This window comes from Mastigoproctus giganteus, chromosome 9 (assembly GCF_048544385.1).
Source record: "Mastigoproctus giganteus isolate SK-2022 chromosome 9, ASM4854438v1, whole genome shotgun sequence".
NCBI classification, from domain to species: Eukaryota; Metazoa; Arthropoda; class Arachnida; order Uropygi; family Thelyphonidae; genus Mastigoproctus; species Mastigoproctus giganteus.
In genome coordinates this window covers 169,383,833-169,400,402 of record NC_143583.1, presented here as the reverse complement: position 1 = coordinate 169,400,402, position 16,570 = coordinate 169,383,833, and the positions used below count along the sequence as shown (strand labels likewise).

General features: G+C 39.3%; 1 protein-coding gene across 2 annotated transcripts in view; it reads right to left on the bottom strand.

The window, feature by feature from the left end:
- The window catches only part of LOC150080881 (uncharacterized), a 597,772-nt gene that overhangs the window by 200,557 nt on the left and 380,645 nt on the right, over positions 1-16,570 (bottom strand). For both annotated transcript variants that reach the window (XR_016547378.1, XM_090381140.1), the window contains exon 18: positions 3,467-3,652. Coding sequence is in view for 1 of the 2 variants with exons in the window: in XM_090381140.1 (XP_090237266.1) it covers positions 3,467-3,652 (186 nt within the window). In the remaining variant the exon portion in view is untranslated. The remainder of the gene's footprint in view (positions 1-3,466; positions 3,653-16,570) is intronic.

Here is a 16,570-nt window from a genome sequence, read left to right as displayed (position 1 = left end):
AAAAAAAAAAAAAAAAAACCCTCTCCCATTTCACCCCTCCGTTCGTTCGAAATACCTGTCCAGTTGAACTTTAAATTTGTTTAGGCTATCAACTTCAACAACAAGGTGGAAGTCGGTTCCACCAACCAACCACCCGCTGGCCAAAGACAAATTTCCGCACATCTATCCGACATCCGTCCTTCCTCAATTTGAATTTATGCCCTCTGAGGTGATTATTCTGAGAAAGATGAAGAATCCCATTGGCATTGAGCATGCTCAAACCATTCAAAGCCTTATACACCTCTATCAGATCACCTCGCCGGTGCCTAGTCTCCAGACTCTGTAATTTGCAAAACTTAAGCCTTTCTTCGTAAGAGCAACCCTTTGTTCCATTTACTAATCTTGTTGCCCTTCTCTGTACCCGTTCCAGCAGCTCTACATCCTTCTTGAAATGAGGCCTCCAGACCTGTATACAGTACTCAAGATGTGGCCTAACCATTGCCTTATACAAGGGAATAATCACCTCCTTATCCCTGCTAGAAACATTCCTGTATATCATTGACAAGACACCATGAGCTACTCTTGCAGCTCATCTGCACTGCTCAGAGAACTTCATATCTGCCTGCACAATTACCCCCAGGTCCTTTTCATTCTCCACCATTGTCAGTGTAGTACAGCAGAGTTGATACGTTGCTCTGGGGTTACTGTTTCCCATATGTAGTACTTTACATTTGTCAATGTTAAACTTCATTTGCCACCTCTCAGCCCATCTGTTCAACCTTTCCAGATCCTGTTGCAGCAGCATAGCGTCAGTAGTGTCCTTAACGACCCTGCCAACCTTTGTATCATCTGCAAACTTGGACATTAAACTTGATATCCCGTCATCAATATCATTCATAAACACCGAAAACAACAACGGACCCAACACTGAACCTTGAGGAACTCCACTAATAACATTAGTCCACGTTGAGCAGTGTCCATTGATTACCACTCTCTGTCTTCTGCCACTCAACCATCCCCTTATCCATAGCAGCAATTTGCCTCCAATGCCACACTGCTCCAATTTGTGCAGCAGTCTTCCATGTGCAACAGTATCAAAAGCCTTTCTAAGATCCAAATATATAATATCAAAGTTATTCCCTGCATCCAGTTCTTTTGTGACTACATCATAGTATCCAATCAAATTGGTCAGGCAAGACCTGCCCTTAACAAAACCATGCTGCGTCTGAGCTATAACTGAATTCTTGTCTAGATGATCCTGCAGTGCTTCTTTAACCAGTGCCTCCATTAATTTACCTGGAACAGAAGTTAAACTAACAGGTCTATAATTACTTGTGTCAGCCTTTGATCCTCCTTTGTGAATTGGGGTTACATTTGCACATCTCCAGTCTATGGGTACCTCCCCTGAGTCCAAAGAAGCTCTCATAATTATGGCTAGGGGTTTGCATACTTCCTTTGCTGCCTCCTTTAATATAACTCGATAGATCCCATCCACCCCAGGTGCCTTTTTTATGTTTATCCTCAACAATCTCTCCTCCACTTTCCTCTCAGTTATTACAAAATCATCCAGCTCACTGCCAATGTTTACTTTACCTACATCATTCTCCTTCCTGAATAACTCCTCATGCGTGAATGTAGATGCAAAATACTCGTTTAGATTGTTAGCCACCTGAGCAGGATCCTCAACTGTTGAACCATCAATATCCAGTGGACCAATCTGATTCATCCCTCTCCTTCTCGAGTTCAAGTATGTAAAGAACTCTTTTCTGTTTTTCTTTGCATCCTTTGCCAAGGATTTTTCGTAGTCTGCCTTTGCCTGCCTAATCTCCTTTGTGACTTGGTTACAGACCATCTTATATCTATCATAGGCTTCCATGTCACCCATTAATTTATATGTATCCCATGCATTTTTCTTCTCTGCCACATGTCTCATTAGTTCATCTGACAACCATTTAGGCCTAAACCTTGAACAATATTTCTTAGTTGGTATGTAAAGCCTGGTAGCCTCCAAGATTAGTTCCTTGAATGCTTCCCATTTTGAGTTTGCTGTTGGTAACATCATCAGTTGGTCCCACTGTATAGAATTTAAATACTGTCTCAGACCATAATAGTCGCCTTTACGAAAACAAAAACCCTTCCCTTTACCTCTGATGGTAGTTACCTCCTTGAGTAAATCCCACTTCAACACACTGTGATCACTGCCACCTAGTGGTTCATTTATCTGCAGGTTCTTAATGCATGAAGAGTCACTACTGATAATCAGATCAAGAGTATTGCTCCCTCTTGTTGCCTCACGAACATGCTGATGTAGAAAACAATCATCCAATAAATCCACAAAAGCCTTGCTAGTGTGCGAGTGACCAACCCACAAATTCCAGTCAATATCTGGGAAATTAAAATCCCCCATTATAAGACTCTCTGATTTACTGGCCCACTCTATTTCCCTGTACAATATCTTATTATATTCCACTGAATTCCAAGAATTCCACTGGCACTGAGCTTACTCAATCCATTCTCACCCTTAAATACCTCAATCAAATCTACTTGCAGGTGTCCATTTCAATTTGCAGAACTGAAACCTTTCCTGGAAAGAGCACCCTTTTATTACTCTCACTAACCTTGTTGCTTTTCTCTGCACCCATTTGAAATGATCCATATCAATCTGCAAATGAGGCTTCCAGACCTGTATGTAGTATTCAAGATGAGCCCTAACCATTCCCTTACACAATTGAATAATCACCTCCTTATCCTTACTGGAAAAATTCCTGTATATCATTGACAACCCCCTCCCCCCAATGGGCTCTCCTGGCATCCAGTCTACATAGCTTAGAGAACTTCATATCTGACTGCACAATTATCTCCCCCAGGTCTTTTTACTCTACTGCTCTGAGCATGGCACAACCCAGCTGGTATGTTAATATGGGATTGCTGCTCCCCATATGAAATACCTTGCATTTGTCAATATTAAACTTCAATTACAAAAGAAATGGAATGTGATTTCACTTCAATTAAAATTCAATTTTCACTTCAATTTAAATTAAACTTCAATTTTCACTTCAATTTAAATTAAACTTTAATTTTCACTTCAATTTAAATTAAACCTCAATTGCCAAAGAAATGTAATTTAATTTTACAACTATGGTTAATAAAATATACGTATTCACTATTCTATTCTTTGAAAATTTTTTATCTGCTCTCTCTCTCTCTCTCTCTCTCTCTCTCTCTCTCTCTCTCTCTCTCTCTTTCTTTTCCCCCCACCCCAGACACACAGAGAGAAAAGAAGTAACAAAAAAATTTCAAGCAAAAGAATGGTGAATATGCATATTTTATTAACCATAGTTGTGATATCACATTCCATTTCTTTCTGACATATTCTTCATGAAAAAATATATATATTTCTCGGTTATTGCATATTTTATGTGTAAATAATATACAAAAAATAATCAAGCAATATACACATACATATATACACACATGTGTAAATTACCTTTTCCATAGAATCATAATCTAATCGAAATGCCCACAACCTTAGGCGAGCTTCTAATTCACTTATTGAAGAAAGTGTAAGAAGAAATTGTTCAGCTGTACCTAGAGGGATATCAGGATTACTATTTTGAGCCTCCATAATCTTGGTCTTTTCTTCTTCAGTTGGCATCATGACAGTCAGGATTTTCTAAAATTAATGTTTTTAATAAGTACCAAAATTTATATTTACTTCACAGCATTACCTTAACAGACAGCAACATTACAATAATTTGATTTTGTATTATTTCTCATTGCATTACCATGTATATTTTTTACCTATTCTATTCCAGATCTGCACCAGTTAAATGGTAGGTGCTGGGCATTATGAATAAACAATAATTTTTCCTTGAGTTTTACAAGCCTACTGGTCAGGAAAATTGGTGACACTACTGATCTACTGAAATATTCTAACTGTTCCAGTATCAATTTGGCACTTTGGTTTTATATGTAAAAGTATAATAAATATTGTACAATACTAACATGTTTCTATATCTCACACATGAACATTACTGCAAAAAGTTCATATGAATACAGTTTGCTAACCTAGATGGATATATTTAGCTTTTATCAAAAACTTTTATGCACTTCTCCTTCTTTTTTAGTAGGAACAATTTCATATTATCCCTGAAAGAAATACACAAAATGCCATTAGGTAGTCCTTCTCTGAAGGTGCATTTCCATTATCAAATTTTGACAAATAAAAGCCGATCCAATTTAAACCATTATTTAAAAAAAAATAAAAAAATAAAAAATAGAAGAGAGAGAGAGACAGATGGAATTTCTGGATATTTTTATATAGAAAAGCAATCAGTCATGGGCTGCTATTATGTTTCATATTACACATCATAGGTTTATAATTTTATCTTTTCTTTGCAAACCCATGTAGATTATACTTATTATTATTATTATTAGCCATATGGTGCAAGGAAGCCTGAGGCTAATGCTGCACCAGCCAAAAAAAAAAAAATTTGAGTATCCTGAGAAAGAAACAGAAAGAGAGAGAAGTAGGAGGGAATCACTAAAAATGAGAAGAATGAAGATATACAGCTCAGAACCCTGGGTATGCCAAGCCCATACTTAGTTCTCTGCACAGAATAACTCTGATTAAGGAAAGATTTTGAATTAAAAAAAATAAATATATGAAAATGTGTAATAGTTTATAAGGAAACATGTTAGTTCTTTGTTTAAATAAAAGAAATAAGTTAATGCACAGGAGTTAGCAAAAGCTTCATTTCTGCACATAGTTTGTTACAAAATGTCTCAATCTCACATGGCACAGCAATCAGCATGAGCTGCCTTGTTTCTGCACTTGTACTCCAAATGTACTGCTTCCTAATAAAAAATATGTTGCTATTTATTTTCAATGCATGCCATTAACCATAAATAAACAATATGCTGTGTACAGAATTGAGCTTTTGTAATCTCATATACATTAATATTTTTAGCTCTTATATCCCTGATGCCTTTGTTTTAAACTTACTCGAAAAATATTTTAACTAAAATTGTATGATTTAGATGGATAAATAAATGCAAATATATCTGTCAAGGATAGTTATATTTAAATTTCTGTGTTTATTTTATTATTATATATATATAGCCATACAAAATATATGCATCATGATTTAGGTTAAGGCCATATGCAAATAAATTGGACTTTTTTTTATTTTTATATCAAGGACAGACGTTCTCAATATAGACCGATTTCCCAGATTGCAGCAACATTGCAATAAATTTCCGATACTGCATCCCAGGTTGCCATGCAATAAGATTTCATGATAAAAAAAAAAAGAAAAAAAAAAAGTTTCCTGATACTGCACCCCAAATAAATGGTATTTCGCATAATGAGAAGTATGGTTTTTCATGTTTCCAAACTAATTTCTCATATTACCTGATTCAGCAAGTAAACTGAGTGACCACTTTATTAAGTATGCCACCTGTTTTAATGAAATAGCACCCTCCTTCAATAACAATATCATGTGTTCATACCATGCAATATAAGGCATACAGGCTGATACATTGGAAAGCCGAACATAAACAATTCAGTGCAAGGATGACCAAATTGAAAGATTTACAGGATTTTGAATGTAGCATGGTAATCAGTGCCAGACACCCAGTATGAGCATCTTGGTTACAACAACAACCCCAGCAACTCCAGTTAAAATGAAAACCATGAAAGGGTTTTCATTGTAACTGTGTCTCGAGTGTTTGTTGCTTATTATTTTATTTTGTAAATGATCAAGCCATGATTAGCATCATCATCATCATATTGAACATGCAACCTTCAACGTGCCACCAGGGCAATAAGCCCATATTCACTAAAAGTTGTTGTTATCTGGTTTTTAGGAGCATTAGCAACTAAGGCCATATTGCTCCAGGGATATGCGGTGGTCATTCCCTGACCTTTCCGCATCCTCCGTATTTGGTGGTCACTGCACTAAAAGTATCTCTAACAATTAAATTGGAATTTTGCATTGATTTATATATTCAACAATATAACATTTAAAAACCTCATTAAAAAAAAAAAAATCTAAAACTTTGACAACTTATCTTGAACATAACTTCATAAAACCTTATAAAATCAATAAACATAAACTATAAAATTTTGACATGCATTTAGCCCTTCAACACGAAACAAGTTTCCTATGCCTCCGGTTGACATCTCTAGCCACTAGAAGGCATGCCTTCCACCGTTAGCCTTTCACAAATTATATTTCTCCTACATTTCAAAACTTGATCTACATATTTACAGAATAAAATTAAATTTTCTCTTGAATGAAACAAGAAAAGCAAATTATCTTCATTAGCAAAATCATCCCTTTCTCTCCAGCTCAGCTCTCAAATCAGCGTAGTTGATACAGTTAGCCTTTCTCAGAGCTATGCCATTTTGACTGCATATATTTATCAGCTCATCATTGATTCTTCTCCTCTCCACTGCTAACTGCTGCCTCAAAACATCCTCCCCACCCACTGGGCACGACCGAATGCCCAAAACATCAGTGGCAATGCTTCTAATCAGAAAATACATTAGCCCAGCAAGGGCAACCATTAAATCAGCAGGAATTTTCTCTGCTAAAACCTGAAGTGTGTCGATAGATGTAGTGCAGCAAGCCCTGGTTATGCCCAGAAGAGTGGATCTCTGAGCTGACAAAAGATGTTTTCTAATGACCACATTCGAGAGCCTCTTAGTAATTATGGAGACAAAAAAAAATTCATACAACATGTTCAGGAAATGACCCTTTATCCCCCCATTTTACTCTAACCACACGCCGGAACTTGGCATAAAGTAACTTAACCTTCTGTTTTACATATTTAACATGTTCAGTAAAAAAACATTTGCTCCTCCAGGCAAACCCAGATATTTGACATGTGTAGAATATCTGAGTGAGACATCCCCACAAGTGGTGGGGGATGTCTCACTCGGTGGTGGCCTATTCAAGCTAAGTTTCCCTTTTAACAACATAATTACTGTTTTATTCTTAGATATTTGTAATTTATGGTTTGCACTCCAAGTCAAAAATTTCTCCAGCACACAACTGGCCTTCTCTTGCAACTGCTTCTGGGAATCCCCAGAAATTATCAAAACCACGTCATCAGTGTAGGTGATGGACAAAACATCGCCCATGTCATGCTCTAAAAATTCATCTAATACAATATTCCACCTTCCTACCCACCTCCTCCCATCTAGATCTTACAATAACCTCACAAACCGAGAAATAATCCCCTAGAACCTTATATAAATTTGCATACCAGAGGGCAGTTCTAGCCCTACAGAGGATGCTACCCCACTACAGGGTATCAAACACCTCCTTAAAGTCAATGAACACACCGAGTACGTATCTCCAAGGTTTCTCCTGAACTTTATCAACCAATTTCTTAATGGCATCCTCCGTAGAGGAGTCCTTTTTAAAACCACATTGTTTGTTAGAATCAAGTCCAGAAGAAACATATCTTGGACATATTTCTTTCTATTATAAGGGAAAAAACCTTCCTATTATAAGCCACTCAATCAATCGGACAATATGAAGTCAGCTCGTCCAAAGATTTACCCGGACCCTTGAGGACCATTTTCAAAATCGCAGTCTTCCATAACTCAGGGAATATGCCCTCTCGTAAACATCCATTGTATCTATCCAAAAGATATTGAAGATACATTAAGTGGAAACGTTTAAGAAACGTTTAAGATTGATTTCCTAAACGTTTAACGTTTAGGAAATCAATCCCCAGAGCCTTACTGTTCTTAACAAGTATAATAGCTGAACACAACTCCGCTATTGAGAAGGGCACTTTACTCTCAGAGGATATGTATTCACCATTTAGTTTTAAAACTTCCTTTTGCCAAATAGAATTCTCCTCATGAGAATCGAATACTATTAAATCAGCCAAGATCTGCTGGACAGATCGGGCCCACGTCACCATATCTTGCTGGCCCTCTGCACAAACACTATATGTTATATCACTAAAATTAATTTTATCTGTAATAATCTTATATACAGAGCCCGAAGGATCGCTATTCCCAGCAATCTCTACAAAGGCCTGCCTGGCCATACATTTATGTTTCTTAATTGCGCTAGAGTACTCTTTTCTGAGATCAATATAACTCTGTTTCAATTGTTCAATTAAAATGCCATCAGCAGACCTCCAGGAGCACTGGAAGGTCTTCCTTGAGGCCCTCACCCTTCTCCTCAGATCGGACAGAACTGGGCTCCACCACAGAATACGATTGGGGCATCTTTTCTTTCTCATAGATCAATTGCTAGCCTCTTGTAATATAGCAGTCACAATTTCCACCATTTTTGTAGCAGAAAAGGATCCCCAATCAACAATCTCACTAATGGATTCTCTTACATATCTTTCAAACACAGTCCAATTTATAGATTTAACAGCATACCTATCTGTTTCAATCCAAGTCCGGGATTGGCGAGCCACACAGTAATCATACGTGATGCCTCTATGATCACTATAGACCAAAGCTCTTTGAACCTTCCAGTTAGTTACTTTATAAATGGCATCATCTGAGTATAAATTAACATCGATGTTCAATCCACCTTGAACAGAGGAGAATGTCAGCAGCTGCTGTGGATAATTAGCCACACCCCAGCCCATGGAAGGAAGAAAGGAACTCCTCTAGATCTTGACCTCTGTCATCAGAGAACCCAGCCCCCAAAGCGTGGAGCAAGCATTTGTATCTGCAGAAACTATTATCAGTTTTCTTCGTAGAAGAATCTCCACTTTTTCCAAGTACTCAATGTAGGGGTCTACGATGTCACTATATTTAAAATATAGGGACACCAGGTACACTGGCCTAGTGGATGTCATTACCTCACAACGTACCCATATTCTCCACACAAGGAGGTGATCATTGTTATCCCTAAATTTCTATTGACTGCTACTATAGTCGCCATGGGGTTCTCTCCACACTGAACAACATGGTATGTACCCTGGTATCCCTGCACTTTACCCAAAAATGAGTATGGCTCCTGAATAAACATCACATCATAATGCTTCTCCTCTGCCACTTTACTAAGTTGAATCACAACATCTTTAACATAAGGATAAATCCTGACTCGAGTCTACTCATAGTTAATTTTCTTTTTATTTATCTCTAAAACCCATTGATAATCAGGGCAGGATTTATCAATAGCGGGATGCTCGGCAATAATGTTTTTCCTCCAACAGTTGATGCATCTGTTTGCCTCCATCCTCAAAGGGCACGCCAAATAAAAAAATGGCCTTTCACAGAACAGTGTCCACAGAAGGCAACATTTCTACAATATTTAGCCAAATGCCATACATTTGTAACACTGTGTGAATAACACAATATCCCTGACTCAGTGGCGCCTCCGTAGCCAGGTGGGAAAGAGCAGCAGTGCATAGCACACGCTTCTTGATTAGACCAGGGTTCGAGCCTGTCACCACCAAATACGGAAGATGCGGAAAGGTCAGGGAAGGACCACTGCATATCCTGGAGCAATATGGCCTTAGTTGCTAATGCTCCAAATAACAAACATCTGACATCTGACCCTGACTCAGTGGGTCAGGGGTATTGTGTTATTCACACAGTCCCAGTTCACATAAACCCGACCCTTCCCCACAATTATCTTATGGTAACAGCCAGGCAACTCTATAATCCAATTAGATACATTTTTATTTTTCACCTTATTAATAGATAACACCATTACTTCACTACACACTTTCTCCTTACTAAAGCCACAGTCTTTAAGATTTCTTAACCACAACTGTTCAATAAAGGTTTCCTTATTCATGTCCTGATTCACATCATATATTAATAACTTTGGATTTAGCCTCTTAGGTTTCTCTAACTTTAGACCGAAATCCTGAAATCGCACACAGTTCTCTATTTTGTTCAAGTCTTGTTCAGAATCAGCTTCAATAATTAGCCTCTTATGTCTAACTGCTCTCACACAGTATGGGTCTCACAGACTTTAATAACTCCTTCTTCATGTTCTCACTATTTTTATATTGAGTACTGTTGGAGGTAACCACAGCCACATTCGAATGCATAGCACTTACTTGATCTCTTGAGACAACCGACGCATATGAATTAACCTTCACCTTGTTTAACTATCATTTCCACTAAACTTTCCTTTTCTTTATCTTCCAATCTTGCCATTAAAACTTTATTTTCAATCTGTAATTCAATCAATGTTATCTCAGAAGTATTCCACAATTCTAAAATTTGTGCCACTCCAATTCCTGGAATGCTATGCTTCCCCTTCAACAACATTTGTCTCAATTCCATTCTTGCTGATTTCATTTTACTCATGCCCATGAGATCTAGACATGATTCTTCACACCCTCAGATTCCACATTTTCTCTGGGTCTTTTTTTGCAGGTCTAGGTTGATTAGTCACATTTATGCTTTTCTGTTCTTTATTATTCACAGGAGGATCAGTTATAAATTGCTCAGTATCCATAAATCAACTACTTGAGACTTGGAATTATCCCCCCCCCCAATTTCTTACTCCTTTTCTTTTTAGAGACTGAATCCTTAATTTGACATATCACCTGAAGTTACTGAGAAAGCTGATCCAAAGTATCTTCAGTAACGGCTTTAGTCAAAGTCATCTTTGCTGCAGCTGTAGAAATGTTTTTATCTATAATTTTTACCTCTTTCTCAGATAATTCTGCCACTGTTTCTTTCAAGTAAGCATCTGGATTATTATCAGAACTACTAACTTTCTGAGAAATACTAGGCAGAGACTAAAACTTTTTATTCGAGTAGCCACACTGAACTAAAATATAAATAAAATTATAATAATTATTTACAATTAAAAGAGTTGGAGAGAATCAACAAACTCAAACTATTTACACTATGTACAGTAGGTTAGTTTAATAAATAAATACGGGCTCCATCCAGCAGATCAATCTGAACTAAAACTAAAAACCCTAACACAAGAATATAATAAACGAATCTAATATAAGAAAATAAAACTAAATCAATCAATACAAAACTCCCAAAACTTATTCAAATCGATAAATTACCTGTTATGTGATAATCCAATATCAAAATATTCTAGAATAATACACTGAAATTGCACAAACACAAACTAACGATCATTAACAACCATCAATCTAACACAATGGCAGCCATTACACACTGAGATTTTCAAATTGAATTTCCTGGAAATCAAACTGGAATTTCCTAACAAAATTTTTCACAAATGTATAAAAACACTTCATAAACTTTCAGAAATACTCGACGGTAATCAAAACTTGAATTAACACAAAATCGACAAACTGAACACATTCATATCAGCCATGCTCTCCGAACCCCATTTGGCCATTCGGTGTCTCGAGCGTATCAAAATTGGTCCAATAACCAAATAATCCAACAATGGCAATCCTGTGGGAAACAGCATGTTTCCCACAGTTTTGTTAGTTGTAGCTAACAAAAAGATTACAGTCAGTCAAATAACAACTCAGTAACCAGAGAGGGATTTCATAATATGCAACTCATTGTATCTTGTTATGGATGGCAGTATCATAGCAGTAACTGAACTAGACTCCACTCCTGTCAACAAAAAACAAGAACATAAAGTCACACTGGGCTCAAAAACACTGACAGGACAGAGAAGGATTGTAAAAATATTGCAAGTATGAGGAATCCCAGTTCCTGGTGCTTCAGATGACCAGAATATGGCAAAAAAAAAGAATTGAGTCTATAGAACTATCCTGTCAGGCGTCGACAATGCAAGCAGTTGGTGGCAGTGATGTAATGATGTGGGGAATGTTTTCATGGTATACACTGAGCCATTTAATACCAGTGGAGCAACATTTGGTTGCCACAGATCATCTGGGAATAGTTTCTGACTAGGCATATCCCTTCATGGTTGCAGTATATCCATCTGCAAGTGGGTGCTTCCGACAAGAAACATTACAATAACGTTCCATATCAAAAGGCAGAATTATACAAACTGGTATAAATATTCCAGGAGTATTTAGTATCAGTAGTGCCAAATAATGCAAGAAAGAAAGTTTATGCAACATCATCAAGGAAAAAAAAAAACAATTCCCATTTCTCCTATCCATCCCATCCAATAAGTTGCTAGCTCTTTCTTGAATTTATTCAAGCTATCCACTTCCATAACAAATAAAAGTTTGTTCCCGCAGTCACCCAGCCATTGGCTAAAGACAAAACATTCCATCCTTCCTCAATTTGATTCAATACCTTTTAAACACCTCAATCAGATCACCTGTGAAATGATCTGACTAAGGTGTTTCGCACCTCCATAGCCAGGTGGGCAGGAGCAGCAGTGCGTAGTACACACACTTCTTGATTATACCGGGGTTCGAACCCGTGACCACCAAATACAGAGGATGCGGAAAGGTCAGGGAATGACCACAGCATATCCCCGGAGCAATATGGCCGTAGTTGCTAATGCTCTTAAAAAAAAAAAAAACCCAAACCAAAACTTAGTCTGCTAAACCCCATGTACTTTTTCTGACAGAATCTCAGTTATCGGTTGATTCAGCCACTGCTCATCTCAGTTGCCCAAATTATTTGCTGTATGATTCCTTTTGCCTCAGAGGCATATGTTTTTTTGCTTTGTGCATATGTCCAATCCGATAGTCCCTGTCAGAGACTTGGTAATTTGGAATCTCCTCTTTTTAATCTTCTCTGGCTTAAAATCTCACTACCTCGATCTGTCAATTAACTACCTTCAGCACGTGCTGGATGCACTCCTAAACCAAAAAATCCTAGTTGGAATGGACATCAACTGTCGTTCACCCATGTGGCATAGCACAATGCAGGACAGAAGGGGGAACCCATAATGGGCAACTCCTAGAAGACTTCCTTGCCGGATCGAGATTCACCATGTTAAACAAACTCCACCACCTCCCGACCTTCTGCAACGTGCTCTGGGAGGCAACTATCGACATTTCCCTTGCCACAACGACCATGGCTGCACACTGCCCTGGCTGGAAGGTGGAAAACACGTGGATGACCTCTGACCACCAGGTAATTACCTACAGGATTACAAGAACACTAACAACAGTACCAATCATCAGACAATTGCAACATAGATTCACGATTGCTAAAGCAAACTGGGACCTCTTTGCGCAACAATTGGAAGCAGCTACATCTGATTGCCCACAGGAACAGGAGACTGAATCAGACTCAGATCACCATCAAAGAACAGTTACAGAACTCATTACCAGTGTAGCTCAGATGGCAATTAGGAAGAAAAATCCCACCCTCGGCACGGTGTCCTGGTGGAATCAGGAGATCCAGACACTCCAAAAGGAAGTTACAAAACGAAGAAAGGATTTCCAGCGGGCACACAGGACCTGGCCGGAGAATGAGGTTGAAATTTTGAGACAAAGGTATAGGGAAGCCAGGAACCAATACACAGATAAAATTCACAAGAGCAAAAAGAGTGCCTGCAAGTGCCTAGTGACAACAATGGGAAATGAGAACTCCTGGGGGGGTGGTATACAAGGTCTCAACAACTATGTGGGAGCAGTCCCACATACAACTATGTGGTAGCAGTCCATTAACAATATTTTGGACATCTTCAAGCAGGCGGTTACCCCAAACACACAAAAGCAGCAAACTCTATGCAAGCATGAAAACTACGAGACGGAAGCTGTGAAGCAACCATTCACATTAGAAGAATTACAAGAAGCTGTGGAGCAACCATTCACATTAGAAGAACTACAAGAAGCTGTGGAGCAACCATTCACATTAGAAGAACTACAAGAAGCTGCAGCACAAATCCGGTCCAAAAAATGACCTGGGAAAGATATACTAGAGCCGGAGGTTATTAAGCGAGTTGTCCAATTGGCTCCAAACCTACTACTACTAAAGCTGTACAATCAATACTTGTCAGAAGGATACTTCTCCAAAAAATGGAAAATTGTGACTGTAAAACCAATTCTCAAGAACCCCAGCAAGGACCCACAACTACCAAACTCGTACCGGCCTATTGCCCTCCTCACAGTCACGAGCAAACTACTGGAGCAACTACTTCACAAGCGGATTCAACACTACTACTCTGCTGCCAATCAGTTTGGCTTTAGGCCTGGACTATCAACTGTGGATGCCATGAGGAACCTTCTGGTTGCTGTTGAGGAATGTCAGAAAAAATACTTCCTAGCCATAGCAGTGGACTTTGCCGGGGCGTTCAACTCCCTTTGGTGGCCAAGCGTCCTGGTTAGACTCCGACAAGTGAAAATCCCAGCCAACTTATACAACAGAATTAAAACTTACCTCTCCCAACGAGCTATAGAAGTAGTGACACCGAATCACCAGAACAGTACACTGAGGATGCCCGCAGGGGTCCGTCCTAGGCCCCCTGCTCTGGAACATAGTCGTTGACGAGTTCCTGCACATTAATCTTGGGGAAGTGCACTCACAGGCCTTTGCTGATGATTTAATCCTTACAGTGACTGCAGACTCAAGAGCTCAGCTGGAAGACCAAGAAAACAATGCCCTAAAAATCCTACAGAAGTGGAAAGAGGACAACGTTCTCCAAATATCAACTCAACATAGAAAACTAAATCAATCCTACTGAAAGGAACTCTCAATGTCAGAAAGCCACCCCAAATAAAAATAAATGACTGGTGGATGGAGGCCATCCACCAGTCACATGGCAATTTTTACCATACGTTGACAAGGTCTACCCAAAATCACTGGCTTGGCTTCAGCCGGAGCAGGCACTCACCTTTCTACTAATGGGCCATGGGCCCCTTCAATGACAAATCACCACGCTAGGGCTCCTTAATGACCCACACTGCACCTGCGGAGATGTTGAGTGCTGGTCACATTTTACGTATCAGTGTCCAAGGTATGAAGATCTGCGGGGATTATTCTACACGAGATTGATATACATCCCACAGGACCAAGAGCATCACCTTTTGGACTCGCACGATGAATACAAAATAAGCCCAGGACCTCTTTGTGAGAAGAGGAACCTGATATGCACTGACAAACTAGCAAGTGACTGGAACCAGTTGCACTTTCCATGCCACTGTTCCTCTAACAGAAAATGACCAGAATGGGACATTCTTCAGCTCTGGACAATGTCTACAACCAGATTGGACCTCAAACCCCAAAACTATCACAGAAAACCAAACTTAACCCAATCAACAATCTGGATGGGATACTCTCCGAAAAGGACAGACTCCTTTGACGAGACCACAACTCGGAATGGACCCTGAACTCCTAAAAAGGAAAACTTTACCGAACTTGACTCAACTACTGGATTCCTACAACAGACTGACTCAGATAGCAGCTCTGCTGCACATGCGTCATTGGAGATCCATCATAGTGACCACTATCTGGGACTGACCTGTGGAAAGGGATCAGACTGACCTTCTGGACAGGACATTGGCCTACCTTTGGCCAGACTATGATACTGGATGTCACTGGACTTAAAGGAAATGATCGGATTTGACCAAATGCAGCCTTGCTGCCTGTACTCGACACTATGTGCTATTTGGCGATCAGTACGATGCTCCCTTGCTGGATACCTTTATTCCCCTTCCCTGGTAGAGGAAAGAGCCAGACTCCTTCCCCCTTCCCCTCTTTTCTTTCTGGTGGAGCATGGGCCTGCCCCACTGTCACTAAATGGGAGCATCTTCTCTATTGCATCCATTCTTCTGACTTTCCTCCCCCACTCTGCCTGTACACTAGCGTACGCCCTACAATCAAAATTTAACCATGCAAATTGAACCTCACCCATTGACTTTCAGCCTCAAACCTAGCGAAATTTTTTCTTTTTTTTTTTAGGTCCTAGCCACTGAAATCTCAGGAAATTAGGTGGCAGGACCTGCCAGAGTATATATATGCTACTGGGTTCCTGGTCTGCCTCCACAGGGCGTAAGTGGGACAACATTGGGCCCCAACAGGGGTCCAGCAGCTAAACAACTGGAAGAACAATGGTACATGACACTAAACGATCCAAGACCCACACACTTTTAAATCTCTGGCATTTACAGCATACTGTAACACACCACAACGTAAACAACATGGAGATGGGGGGAACCCTTGGTGCCGCTTGACTCTAAATACACTTACACTTACCTCAATCTGTCAATTTCATCTGTTGTCTCTACCATTCTCCCAACTCCACTAATCACTTGGAACTCATTGACCCTCTTTGCAACTTGACATCCTCCAGTCCAACTTTCCTAACAGTGAGGTAATTTTCCTTGGTAATTTTAATGTTCACAACTCCAGCTGGCTTCCATTTTCTAGTCACGCAGACGCTGGTCGAGATACTGAGGCTTTTGCAATTACTAATGACCTCGCACAGATTGTTCATTTACCTACCAGAATACTGGACAATTCTAAACATACAACATGCTTGATCTTTTTCTCGGTCGAAGTGAGTGGTCCTTTAGGCACCTCAGATCGTAACTTAGTGATTGTCTCTTCTCCAATGGAGCCTTTATCTCATGGCTATTCCCAACCTCGTGTTGTTTGGCATTACAAGAATGCAAAATGGGATGACCTGCAAGAATTTTTTTTCTTCTTTTTCTTGGTCGGACTACTGTTTCAAAACTTCTTAATGTCAACATTAACTCAGATTGCATCAGTGAA